The sequence below is a fragment of the Nomascus leucogenys genome, chromosome 11 (assembly GCF_006542625.1).
Source record: "Nomascus leucogenys isolate Asia chromosome 11, Asia_NLE_v1, whole genome shotgun sequence".
NCBI classification, from domain to species: domain Eukaryota; kingdom Metazoa; phylum Chordata; class Mammalia; order Primates; family Hylobatidae; genus Nomascus; species Nomascus leucogenys.
The window spans coordinates 96,271,542-96,286,072 of record NC_044391.1 but is presented as its reverse complement, the minus strand read 5'-3'; the positions used below and the strand labels follow the sequence as shown (position 1 = coordinate 96,286,072).

Here is a 14,531-nt window from a genome sequence, read left to right as displayed (position 1 = left end):
CTGAAATGAAAATTACTATCAGCAATCATTATCTTTTCTGCTTTCATGATTACCACAGAGGTACCACTCTGTCAATTCTGAGAACACACAGAGTGTTGTCAAATCCTCTGGCCCCAACTTCTTCCCTCTTTGGCCATAAATTGTCAAAAGGGCAACTGAAAAAGCTACAGCAGAATGCCTTCCCAAAACCCTGTCCCTATACATAGGAAGGGCTGAAATTGCAGTATAAATTGATGTTAGGAAAATTGATGTTAACATCTTTGTTTAATTTCCATGTCTGTAAATGAATTTTCCTCACTAATATGGCCTGTATTTTTAAAAAGTTAACATACACCACTGGTCATCATATCATAATTGTATATAATTAGCAAAGTTCAACTAATTTAAATGATTGCAACTGATTAAAATGAAATGAAGAAATCAAGAATCCAGGATTAACGTATCATCCTTAACTTGGTTCTTTTAGAATAGGACTGAAGAATCAGAAAAATATTTCTCTTATTATTCATACCATATGAGTTCTATATGTAATGTGAAATTTATGGGAAAAATGCCCCAGAACACAAAAACTGAAAGTGATGAGGCAATCCTTAGAAGTGAGGCTATTTTGAGAAGAAAAGTAGAACTTTAAATAAATTACTGTTCTTTTAATATTTTTAATGAGAGAGGTAGGAATGGAGCAGTGATGCTTGTTTGGAAAAGTAAAATTCCACATGGAATGTTACAAATGAATAAAAATCAGCAATAGGGGAGGACGTAGCACCATATGCTCCTCCCCTGCCCTTTCTGTTGACTTGCTCTTTACAAGTGGGTTTGTTTGTTTTGTTATTGTTTGTAAATATGATGGCCAAACCCAAATAAATTAGTAAAGAAACAGCTCTATGGCATTCTGCAAAGTTAAGAGGTGAGGCAGGCTCTGCCAACCAGTTAGTTTCTGGGTAATGCTAGAATCTCTGAAGAGGCAAAGAGGGGCTGATCTGCCATCACAGAGCCCAGTAAGTGTTCGTCTGAAGTTGAACTGACCCTGACCACTGCATCCCAAATAATCACCTAGATACCTTTGTAAACTATATTCCTTCCCTCTTTCTTTCCCTCCCTCCCTTCCTTCTTTCCTTCCTTCATTCCTACTACAATGTGTAATTTTGTGTCATTATATTTTGTTTATATAAACAAGTATGTTCCTATTGTCTAGGTTTGGCCAATGGGAACATAAATACCATAAATGTAGGTATCTTGTGTATTTTATTCACTGCTTTGTCTGTAGTACCTAGCTCAGTACCCATCACTCAATAGGCCCTCAACAAATATTTGTTAACATGAATAAATACTCTGGCATTAAAAGAGACCTTTAATGCATCTTGCGATGATAGGCTATCAGGTGTTACTTTTAAATTGGAATGTAAATTTGATTAAGAACAGCATAAATCATTAAATTAGAAAGCTGAGGTGTCTACTTTCCCCCATAACAGTTTATAGCTTTGACCTTGCTTCTAACTCCTTTGCACTGTTCTACATAGATGATTTGCTTATGTTTGTATGCGATTTTAATTATTTGATTGAAATATAATTTTAAAATTAAACCATCAAAAACAGATCTTATAGGAATTTGCTCTCTACTTAAAATAAGAAAGTGGGGGGAAGGCTTAGATCTGGACCACATGTTACACCCAGCAGCAATTGACTCAGATCTAGCTACGGCACAAACAGGATGAAGAAAAAAAATCTGCCCAGGCCACCCCCAAGAGAAAAACCTTCAGGAACCACAAGAAATAACAGCTTATAAAAACCTGACACAATCTTTCTTGGCTGTCCCAATGGAATAAAATAAATATTTGTCTATCTTTGCTCTTTGCCCATATGAAATAGCAAGACATATTTTGAAATATCCAGTTTAATTAAAATATACCTTTCAGATAAGCCTAAGGAAGTTATAATACGGGAATATCTGATGTGTTTCATCAAATTACAAAAATTATCAGGCTAATAAATTAGAGCTTTTAAATCTATGTAGCAGCTTGAACTACAATATTGGTACAAGCTGATCTTACAAGTTGTTCCCTACAGAATAGAGTTAATATGATGAAACCAACTAAAGAAATAGAGAGAAAACGCCCACACTTGTTTTATTTTTATTGAAGGTAAAATCACCTGCACACATTTCTGTTCAAAGAAAAATGTTCAGTTTCATTTTATTCTCACAGATACAAATGTACTCCATAGAATTGGAACTGCTTCTTTTGTTTCTTGTTCTATCAGAATTAGATTTGCATATTTCAGGACATGTTAAGGTGCTCTCTGTGATTTAGAGAGTTTATAAAAAGGTAATTTGATCTCAAATCATAGTTTTCTTTCTTTATTTCTAATACTGAAAGCTGCATACCCTTCTGAGAAGTGAGCCATGAGAGGAAGACATTAGCTTGCCTTGTATTAGATAATAAAAAAGTTCCACAGGGGACGAGTTACATATTATGACATTGTGAATATAAGGCTCATTTGGATTTAATTCATTACTACATCATGTTGCACAGGAAAGCAATTTTTAAGCAATAGAAGTGCACTTCATTTGTAAAAGACCCAGATATAACACACAATCAGTTACTGAAGACAGAAACTGATTTCCCAAATCAGGCATATAAAATTTAATATATTTTCTCCAGTTATAATGAAAGGAAAGAGAACTTCAATACCATTTTTTTTATAGATAAGAATGATATTTTGTGAAATCTGGAAAGCGAATTTTTGCTTGGGGAGTTGACTACATTTTGATGCCACAAACTGAATCAGTTGAAGAAAATGATTAAGCATTTTTAGTAATATATTTGAATTATTTGTTAGATACATAGAATATAATTTCAAATTCCATGCTTTCATAGACTTAATATTACCACATTAAAAATAATATCTGAAAATTTTTAATGAAATAAAGATAATAATGAACATTGTAATTTCTAAAAATTTCAATATCCATTTTTCATATTATTAGTTAAACCCTAAGGACTGACTAAATTATTCTAGAATTTTAAAACTACAACCATATTACATTGGTTTATTTCAGTTATCTAAATCTGTACGTATAAAACAGGGTTCTCCTGAGAAACAGAACATATAGGATGTATGTGTAGGGGTGTGTGTGTGTGTGTGTGTGTGCGTGCTTGTGTATGAAGCGAGCTAGACTGGTTTATTTTAAAGAGTTGACTCACACAATTGTGAATGTTTGGCAAGTCAAAAATCTGCAGGGTGGCTAGCAGGCTAAAGACCCAGGGAAGAACACAGTTTGAGTCCAAAGGCAGTCTGCTGGTTGAATTACCTCTTTTCTGGGAAGGTCAGTCTTTCCCTATTAAAGCTTGCAATGGATTGGATGAGCCTTACCCACATTATGGATGGTGATCAGCTTTATTCAAAGCCTACTAATTTATATCTCAATCTCATCTTAAAAACGCCTTCACAGAAACATCTAAAATAATACTTGACCAAACATTTGATACCATGTATTAGCCTAGTTGCTACATAAAATTAAACATTACACTGGTTATATAAGCATCTACAATTTGCAAAAATAAAATTACCTATCCATTCAGTGACAGTTTCCCAGGATGGGGACAGTAGAGTGAGGGTGTTCATCATCTGTTTTTGGTACCTGAATTGCCCAGCAACTTTACTTTCTCTCTCATCAGCTAGAAATATCCATTGGAAAAAATTTTAAGTGAGTACAATATTTAATTGATTCGATACATTTTGCATAAATAATCTATTTTAAAATGTGTTTTAATTTAAATGTTCCCCTGTAAATCACTCTTATGAGATTATGGAATTAATGGTTTTAGATGAAATTCTCAAATATCTTGCTTAATTTCTAAAGCATGGATTAGGATTTTCAAATTGCAAATCTCAAAGGACCATGTCTGCCACTTGAATCTTGATTTCATTGACATTAAACAGGAACGTGAAAGAGAGAAGCATGCAAACAGTTCTCAACCTTTCCATGTTTAACTTACACCGCACTCTACTAAATGTGATCATTACCAACTTTTCTATAGCATGAGTGTGGGGAAGTCAAATGAATCCACAGGAAATTGACATATCTGATTCTCAAAGTAAAAAGTTTGTTATTCCCTTGTACTACAACTGACTGATCTTGTTCCTTTTTTGGAACGAATAAGATCAAGAAGTGGATGGATGGAAAAGCATATTATAGTCAATGCAGGAAAAAGATAGAAGAAAAATGTGACTAGCTCTAAGGCTGATCAATTTTCAGAATAGGCAGCCAGTATCACAGATGATCCTGATAGATCTGATGGAACTAGTTCATTGACAGCAGAAGATAATCACTGCAATTATGTAAAATAGATCCCACTAATTAATAATACAACATAAATTAGAAAAATTAACGGTTCCAACATTTTGATCCTTAACACTCCAACTTAGTCCTGATGCTTTACATCAGACAGACTTAATAAAAAAGATTAAGAAAAGGACATTTGCTTACTAGGAAAGTAACTAACCTAATCTCAGTTTGTAACCAAATGGATAAAATAATTTGTGTGCATGTGTGAATGCATAGGAGCTGAGAAGGAGAGAGACGGAATCCTTTGAACTTGACCACTGAGAGTAAGAAAGCAAACATTTAGGCAGAAATGGCCCAGACTGAGGCAACCTCTTCCCGAAGCTGAAACTAGCAGGATGTAAAAAGATCTGTGAGGGGATCCACTTTGTACCTCCTGAAAACCTGTGATCATGGAAATCCCTTTTGTGAAATCTTTATTTTCATTTCTTCTTTATAGAAAAAGAATGCTCTCAAGATTAAACAGAACATCATTAAAAACTATAGAGTGACTAACCAAGTGCCTGAAATACAGTAGACATCCAGCTCATGTTTATGTAAGAGAAAAAAAATCCTCTATCTTCAAAATCAACTTTTTTAGTACGTGCTATGAGTACATAGATAAAATTTGTTTAAAAATCAAAGGGATGTGTGCGTGTGTGTGTGTATGTGTGTGTGTGTGTTCTCAAATATCTTGCTTGATTTCTTTATTTTCTTTTTTTTTTTTTTTTTTTTTGAGACGGAGTCTCGCTCTGTCGCCCAGGCTGGAGTGCAGTGGCGCAATCTCGGCTCACTGCAAGCTCCGCCTCCCGGGTTCACGCCATTCTCCTGCCTCAGCCTCTCCGAGTAGCTGGGACTACAGGCACCCGCCACCACGCCCGGCTAATTTTTTTTTGTATTTTTAGTAGAGACGGGGTTTCACCATGGTCTCGATCTCCTGACCTCGTGATCCACTCGCCTGGCCTCCCAAAGTGCTGGGATTACAAGTGTGAGTCACCGCACCTGGCCTGTCTTGCTTAATTTCTAAAGCATGGATTAGGATTTGTGTATGTGTGTGTGTATGAATATATAAATCTATATATAAATATATAAAAATATATAAATCTATATATAAATATATAAAAATATATAAATCTATATATAAATATATAAAAATATATAAATCTATATATAAATATATAAAAATATATAAATTTATATATAAATATATAAAAATATATTTATAAATATATAAATATATATATTTATAAATTTATATATAAATATATATATTTATAAATATATAAATATATATATTTATAAATTTATAAATATATATATTTATAAATATATATATATATAATGAATGTATGAATATATAAATCTATATATAAATATATAAAAATATATAAAATATATAAAATATATAAAAAATATATAAATTATATATAAAATATAAAAAATATAAATCTATATAAAATAAAAAAATAAAAATATAAAAAAAAAAAAAAAATATATAAAAAATAAAAATATAAAATATATAAAAAATAAAATATATATAAAATATATATATATATATAAAATATATAAATATATATATAAATATATATATATATAAATATATAAATATATATATAAAAAAAAATATAAATAAAATAAAATAAAATATAAAATAATATATAATAAATATATATATAAATATATAAATAAATATATATTATATATATATTATTTAAATAATTATTATTTAAATAAATATTAAATAAATATTATTTAAATAAATATATATATATATTATAAATATATATATATTATAAATATAAATATAAATATAAATATAAATATAATATAAAATATATATAATTTATATATATAAATAAATATAAATATAAATATTTATATATTTATATATATATATATTTATAAATATATATATATATTTATAAATATAAATATATAAAATATATATAAAAAAAAATATATAAAATATAAAATAAAATATAAAATAAAAATATATAAATATATAAATATATAAATATATAAATATATAAATATATAAAATATAAAATATATAAATATAAAATATAAAATATAAATATATAAATTATAAATATATAAATATATATAAAAATATATAAAAATATATAAATTTATATATAAATATATAAAAATATATATAAATATTTATAAATATATAAATATATATAAATTTATATATAAATATATGAATGTATAAAATACAAATTTATATATAAATATATACACACACATACATACACAGCCATTTATATATATATGTGAATCATATATATGTATGATTAAAATTTCAGTAAGAGGTATAAATAACCAGAAGTATACCTTATTTTTATTTTCAAAAAAAGTGATAATCCACATGAACATGAAGGCTTATCAAGAAGATCTGTATTCTGGTTCATTTTCTCATGCAGTAAAGACTTACTGAATGCCTACATGCTATTTAAACTCTGCCAGACCCATAGTTCTTTCTCCACTGTGAAACAGAAAGTGATTCATGCCAACAAAAGGAGAGGAAATGAAGTACTGTGGGTTGCAAAGGGAAATAGAGAATTCAGCTGATGGGATATCAATGAGATTTCCATGAAGGATTGGGCACCTGAGCCAGATCTCAAACAGTATTTTACAGTATTTTAACAGGTTAAGATGGAGAAAGTTATTGCAGTCAAAGGCCCCACTGTCAACAATCTTTATTCTTCCCATTGGTGGGTGCTGCTTTAGCCAAATACCTAAGGATTGTGACGGGCATAAGCCTGCATCTGTGAGTTGAATCCAGTTAATACAATTAATGCCATTCTGCATAACACTGAGAAACTCCGAGTTAAGAAGTTGACTTATTTAAGGTTCAGAGCAATGAAACACTATGTATAATTAAATCAATCTTATCCTATGTATTCCTTTTCTGATTAAACTTCAGACAATGTACATTTGTTATCTGGAGAGATCAATGATAGGATAGCTAATTACTTCCTTTAGGAGCCATCACTCTATTACTGTTAAATTCATTCTGCTATCGTTTGCATACACTGAATTACGTGCATATATTTACATGTTTTTCTCTAATTAAAATAGCAGTTGCTTGTATATCTAGAAAACCCCATCGTCTCAGCCCAAAATCTCCTTAAGCTGTAAGCAACTTCAGCAAAGTCTCAGGATACAAAATCAATGTACAAAAATCACAAGCATTCTTATACACCAATAACGGACAGACAGAGAGCCAAATCATGAGTGAACTACCATTCACAATTGCTTCAAAGAGAATCAAATACCTAGGAATCCAACTTACAAGGGATGTGAAGGACCTCTTCAAGGAGAACTACAAACCACAGCTCAATGAAATAAAAGAGGATACAAACAAATGGAAGAACATTCCATGCTCATGGGTAGGAAGAATCAATATCATGAAAATGGCCATACTGCCCAAGGTAATCTATAGATTCAATGCCATCCCCATCAAGCTACCAATGACTTTCTTCACAGAATTGGAAAAAACTACTTTAAAGTTCATATGGAACCAAAAAAGAGCCCGTGTCACCAAGTCAATCCTAAGCCAAAAGAACAAAGCCAGAGGCATCATGCTACCTGACTTCAAACTATACTACAAGGCTACAGTAACCAAAACAGCATGGTACTGGTACCAAAACAGAGATACAGATCAATGGAACAGAACAGAGCCCTCAGAAATAATGGTGCTTATCTACTACCATCTAATCTTTGACAAATCTGACAAAAACAAGCAATGGGGAAAGGATTCCCTATTTAATAAATGGTGCTGGGAAAACTGGCTAGCCATATGTAGAAAGCTGAAACTGGATCCCTTCCTTACACCTGATACAAAAATTAATTCAAGATGGATTAAAGACTTAAATGCTAGACCTAAAACCATAAAAACCCTAGAAGAAAACTTAGACAATACCATTCAGGACATAGGCATGGGCAAGGACTTCATGTCTAAAACACCAAAAGCAATGGCAACAAAAGCCAAAATTGACAAATGGGATCTAATTAAACTAAAGAGCTTCTTCTGCACAGCAAAAGAAATTACCATCAGAGTGAACAGGCAACCTAAAGAATGGGAGAAAATTTTCACAACCTACTCATCTGACAAAGGGCTAATATCCAGAATCTACAATGAACTCAAACAAATTTATAAGAAAAAAACAAACAAGCCCATCAAAAAGTGGGCAAAGGATAGGAACAGACACTTCTCAAAAGAAGACATTTATGCAGCCAAAAGACACATGAAAAAATGCTCATCATCACTGGCCATCAGAGAAATGCAAATCAAAACCACAATGAGATACCATGTCACACCAGTTAGAATGGCGATCATTAAAAAGTCAGGAAACAACAGGTGCTGGAGAGGATGTGGAGAAATAGGAACACTTTTACACTGTTGGTGGGACTGTAAACTAGTTCAACCATTGTGGAAGTCAGTGTGGCGATTCCTCAGGGATCTAGAACCAGAAATACCATTTGACCCACCAATCCCATTACTGGGTATATACCCAAAGGATTATAAATCATGCTGCTGTAAAGACACATGCACATGTATGTTTACTGCGGCACTATTCACAATAGCAAAGACTTGGAACCAACCCAAATGTCCAACAACGATAGACTGGATTAAGAAAATGTGGCACATATACACCACAGAAGACCAAACACCACATGTTCTCACTCATAGGTGGGAATTGAGCAATGAGAACACATGGACACAGGAGGGGGAACATCACACTCTGGGGACTGTTGTGGGGTGGGGGGAGGGGGGTCGGATAGCATTAGGAGATATACCTAATGTTAAATGACGAGTAAATGGGTGCAGCACACCAACATGGCACATGGATACATATGTAACAAACCTGCACATTGTGCACATGTACCCTAAAACTTAAATAATAATAAAATTTTTAAAAAATGTTAAAATGAAGGGTTCTAAGATTTTGAACTCTTTGGCATTACTGAGTGGTCATAAGTTGTGTTTCTTGCTGTTGATAGTTGTCCTGGTAAAATTATGGAATTTATCTTTCCAGAAAAGAAAAATTCATCCCTATAAGTTAAATGAACTTATTTGTATCTTTTGATCCATCATAGCTATAACATAGGATAAGAATGGAAAATCCTCTCTCGTGTACTTCTGATCAATTAATAAGGGCTTTCAAGAATGTTGGGTGGAGAAGGATTCTGAGGCAAGGTCTGAGTACAATGACAGAGAGTGCTATGATTCATGGACATGGAGCATGACACAGGAAGTGGCAGTATATATGCAGTAAATTTGTCATTCCTTTAGTTTAATGTCATTAAAGCCAGATAACCTAACCAAATAGTGTCAATGGTAAAGTTTAATTAGCACTACAAAATGTCCCACCCATATTACACATAAGATAACTAAATATACTATTTAGTTGCTGAAAGGGAGCAATGGAGGAGGAAGAGGAGAAAGAAGAAAGAGAAAAGGGAGAAGATCATTTGCAAAAGTACATTCGGAAGAAATGTACAAACGAGACTTAGGAATCCACTTCAATTTATTATAGTAAGTAATTACTAAAATATGCCTGTATCTGAAGCAGCATTTTAACTAGGTTTCCCGACAGGATGTTATTCATCATGATATTGTTGAAGATAATTTGTAACATTTTTTTTCGTTGTTGAGACCGAGTCTCGCTCTGTCGTTAGGCTGGAATGCAGTGGTGGATCTCAGCTCACTGCAACCTCCGCCTCCCGGGTTCAAGTGATTCTCCTACCTCAGCCTCCCAAGTAGCTGGGACTACAGGCCCAACACCACCATGCCCGGCTAATTTTTTATTTTTTAGTAGAGACCGTGTTTTACCATGTTGGCCAGGATGGTCTCAATCTCTTTTTTTTTTTTTTTGAGACGGAGTCTCGCTCTGTCACCCAGGCTGGAGTGCAGTGGCGCGATCTCGGCTCACTGCAAGCTCTGCTTCCCGGGTTCACACCATTCTCTGCCTCAGCCTCCCGAGTAGCTGGGACTACAGGCGCCCGCCAGTACGCCCGGCTAATCTTTTGTATTTTTAGTAGAGACGGGGTTTCACCGTGGTCTCGATCTCCTGACCTCGTGATCCGCCCGCCTCGGCCTCCCAAAGTGCTGGGATTACAAGCGTGAGCCACCGCGCCTGGCCGATGGTCTCAATCTCTTGACCTCGTGATCCACCTGCTTCGTCCTCCCAAAGTGCTGGGATTACAGGCATGAACCACCGTGCCTGGCCAATTTATAACATTTTCTAAACGTTTTGAAGCGTTAACCCTCAGCTAAGAAAATAAGGTCTTTTATATTGCCTATAAAGATCATTTCACAGTATAAATTAACTCATGCTTACTTACTTGTATCAATGATGAAAAATATTGCCCTGTCCAAATAATGCAAACATTTAAAAATAGATATATCTCTAGAGATTGTATTTTATTATTTATTCATGTTATTTGTGAAGTCAGAAAATAAAATGTGTCTAGTAAGAGAAATCCAAAGAGATGGGGTACCATACATACTGTGATTGACCCCTTTACCATTATGACATTTTAGTTTCTGAACCTATAAATGCCATGGGAAAGAACCAATAAAAGCCATGGGGAAACTCCTTTAAAAAGTAATTCATACTTGAAAAATGAAATGCATGTGGTCAATTCATATTTAGAAAACCTTTATCAACATTCTTTTTGGCCTATCAAAAACAAATAAAAAATAAGGACCTGGAAGGCTCGTGGTTCTGCAAGACAATTTGGTGACACAAAACAAACAACTACACAAATTTGAACTCCTTGAAGCTGTGACTTGTTTCCAGGAATTTATCAGAAGGGAATAATTAAATAGGCACACTAGGATTTATGTACAAGAATGTTTACAGAGGAAACCTAAAGGTGCCTTTGTAAGAAATAGATTAAATTACATGATATCCATATAATGGAATACCAGGCAGTATTTTATGTAGTGATTTAAATCTATATTTATTGGCTTGAAAAGTGATTCTAATACTTTAATTTAAAAAATTTCTAAAGCAGGTGTTAAAGAAATATACATGGCCTAATACAATTTTGCTGATTGATAGGGAATGATAGAAGGAAATAACAATGATTTTTAAAAAGAGGTAGTAGGATTATGGATGGTTTTTACTTTATTCCTCATAATTTTCTGTACATATTGCACTTAGAAAGAAGCATAATGCTCTTTCCATTAAAAAAGGAAATTATATTAGCCATAATTAGAATATAACACATTTTCTCCTTTTTGTCTCACCATTTCACAGAATCTACAGCTGTCAAAGGCAAACACATTCCTGCATTCAAAAATAAACTAAACCTCATTAATTTATCCATTCAAATATCTTATTATTACAATATTATATTTTCAAACTGTGTTTTGAAGTTTTCAACATACTTACTTTGCTCAGAAATATGCTTATGATCTTCAGAATTTATTAGGTTGGTACAAAAGTAATTGCGGCTTTTGCCATTACTTTCAATGGCAAAACAACAATTATATATGTGTGTGTATATGTCATTTATTTAAATAAAAAATACATTATTAAAGGCTTGGTGGCTTTATTATATAATAGAAATGAAACATTGTACCTGTGACATTCAAGCTTCTTCTAAGTTAAAGAGGTTTCTCAACAGTCCTAGGTAAACATGGTTTATGCAATATAACCAGCATCTCAACTGGCTTAAAAGCTGATTAGATTAGGGACAAGCACTTGACACAGAGTCACAAACATCTCTGGTCCACAAAAGGATAATAATGACATTTCATCCTGGAGAATAGGAATAGAAGAATAACGTATTGAAGAATATAGCAATTAGCATTGGGAGAAGATGCAAAAATAAAAACAAAAGCTAGTATAAATTGCAAAAGGATTAAATCACTTTGGTGATCAACACTTCAATGAAAATCAGAGAACGTGTTTACTCAGGAGGAGTTCTCAGCTGAAATTTTTTCTGGTGTGTGCTCTGTGCGTTTTTTGGAGACTCATTCATTCTACAACTGGAGACTTCTCATTTTCTGTCGACATGAGTAACAATATACCCTCCTCCAGCCCCTGCTTACAGCCCCCAAGCCTCTGAACACACCTCAAGCTTCTCCCCTCTCCAAGCCTCCTGCTCTGTCCCTGTCAACCCAGATAAAATCCACAGAAATACAATTTGCCATACGCCACCTAAAACAACTACCTCTTCTTTTGCAATTTGTTTTTCTTTTTTTTGAGACAGAGTCTCACGCTGTTGCCTAGGCTGGAGTGCAATGGCGCAATCTCAGCTCATTCAAGCCTCTGCCTCCCAGGTTCAAGTGATTCTCCCTGCCTCAGCCTCCCATTATAAGGTAACAGCATATCTTTCAGCTCGATGTAAACAATTTTACATTGGGAAGTATCATGAAAAGTGTTATTATCCACATATCAAATGTCCAGGGATGCTTATACAAAACGGAATAGCAGACACAGAAGGGTATAGGAAACATATTCCTGTCCGTCACTGAGGCCTAATCTTCAGGAAGAGGATTAGAGGATTAGAATCCACCAACACCAATACACCTGGTATTTCAGCACATGAATTAAGTGACACACCTTCAGTGGACATGCTTCCCTGAGAAAATTCCCGGAAATGCACACCTGCCAACATCTTGGCTGTAACAAATCAGTGTAACCCAGAAAGAATATTCTGGAGAATTAGTACCTCACTACTCTCTCTACCTACAAACAATGCACATGATTCACCTAGGACTATTCTTTTTCTGCAAATATAGAAGATATATGTGGAAGGTAATACCTCATCTTGCATATCTAGTTCTTCACTAAATATGTAAACTAGAAAACCTTTTACAACTCAATGTGTATGCTAATAAAATAACAAAAAGCTTTTCCAAGTTATCCACTAGTTATATGACATCAGTGAAGTTTTTGAAGAGTTACTTCAGCCCATAAAGCAGGTTTATTTTATTCTGATGTCATTAAAGTCTTTAATCATATGGCTAATGCCCTAGTTTTTATTACCTGTATATCTGGCAATCTTTGCATCACAATTTGGCCTAACAAGGCTCCCCAAGAGGGAGAAAATACAGTGGCGGGAGAATTTTAGTCTCCATAGTAGTTATGATTCTTACTAGTAATTAATAAAACTGCATCACAAATTTATATTGCAGCACCATAAATCTGAAAATGTGCGCTCCCCTCTTTGAAGTTTCTATTCTTGTTGTGGTGGTAAGTTATGTCTCTCAGCTTGCAAAACTGACTTGAACCATGACAAAATCATCAGTTCAATACCCCCTGTGAGACATTTTTTCCCAAGAAATGCATTCAAACAACATCTGTTTCTTCTTCACCTACCTGAAAGACTTCTTAATATCTTCTGCCTGGATTGTCTTGAGAATCTCTTGATATAACTGAGGATCAACTGTTCCTGAAGATGGAGCATCTGAAGGGCAATTTGTATGTACATAATAACCTATCAAAATCCCAAAAATAAATAAAATGGTGGCTGTGCAAAGTATTTTTAAGAGGTGGCAAAAGTTGCAGTGATTGCTCTTTGGTGCAGATCGTGTATAATGGGTAATGTAGTCAGATTCTTCTTGAAGTCTCTGGAACCTTCCTTTGGGTGAAGTTGCTGGTTGAATGGAATCAAGATTGAGGTCTATAGTCTCTGAATGCCCTAGGTTCTGATTCTCGGCACTGTCTAGCTGGAATTGGTCAAAACCAGACTCCTCTAGTTCCTTCTCCATGTCCCACTCTAAGTCAAGGGCAGTGGCTTGAAGGTCATCATTGTCTAAGTACTGTGAGTGTCCTGGAGCTCTTTGATCTGCATGGACCTTCTGATAGGCCATCTTTTTACCTGTGAAAATAAGAAAAACATTTTTTAATAAAATAAACACACAATTAAAAAAACTAACAAAGTGAAAACAAAACAGTAAGCCATATTGAGTGTTTAATGATTATAATACAGAGAAATGAATTCTCCCCATAGAAACTCATATTTTATTGAATTAATCTTATAATTTTCTGTTGATGTTACTATAGGAAAGGAAGACAAAAGAAAAATGAAAGTAGAAGGTACTTAGTGGGAAAGCTATGAGAAAACAAAATTATACACACACACACACCATTAATCTTTGAAGCTCAGGAGAATAACAACAGTCATGAATACTCAATTACATTGAAGGATGATGCAATGTAGAAGGCAAAATTAAACCTTCATA

At 33.5% G+C, this 14,531-nt stretch overlaps 1 protein-coding gene across 1 annotated transcript in view; it reads right to left on the bottom strand.

Annotated features, from left to right (window-relative positions):
• Positions 1–14,531, bottom strand: part of NAALADL2 (N-acetylated alpha-linked acidic dipeptidase like 2) — a 948,145-nt gene that overhangs the window by 699,237 nt on the left and 234,377 nt on the right. The window contains exon 2 of the mRNA XM_030822838.1: positions 13,666–14,167. Within this exon, the coding sequence (XP_030678698.1) occupies positions 13,666–14,167 (502 nt within the window). The remainder of the gene's footprint in view (positions 1–13,665; positions 14,168–14,531) is intronic.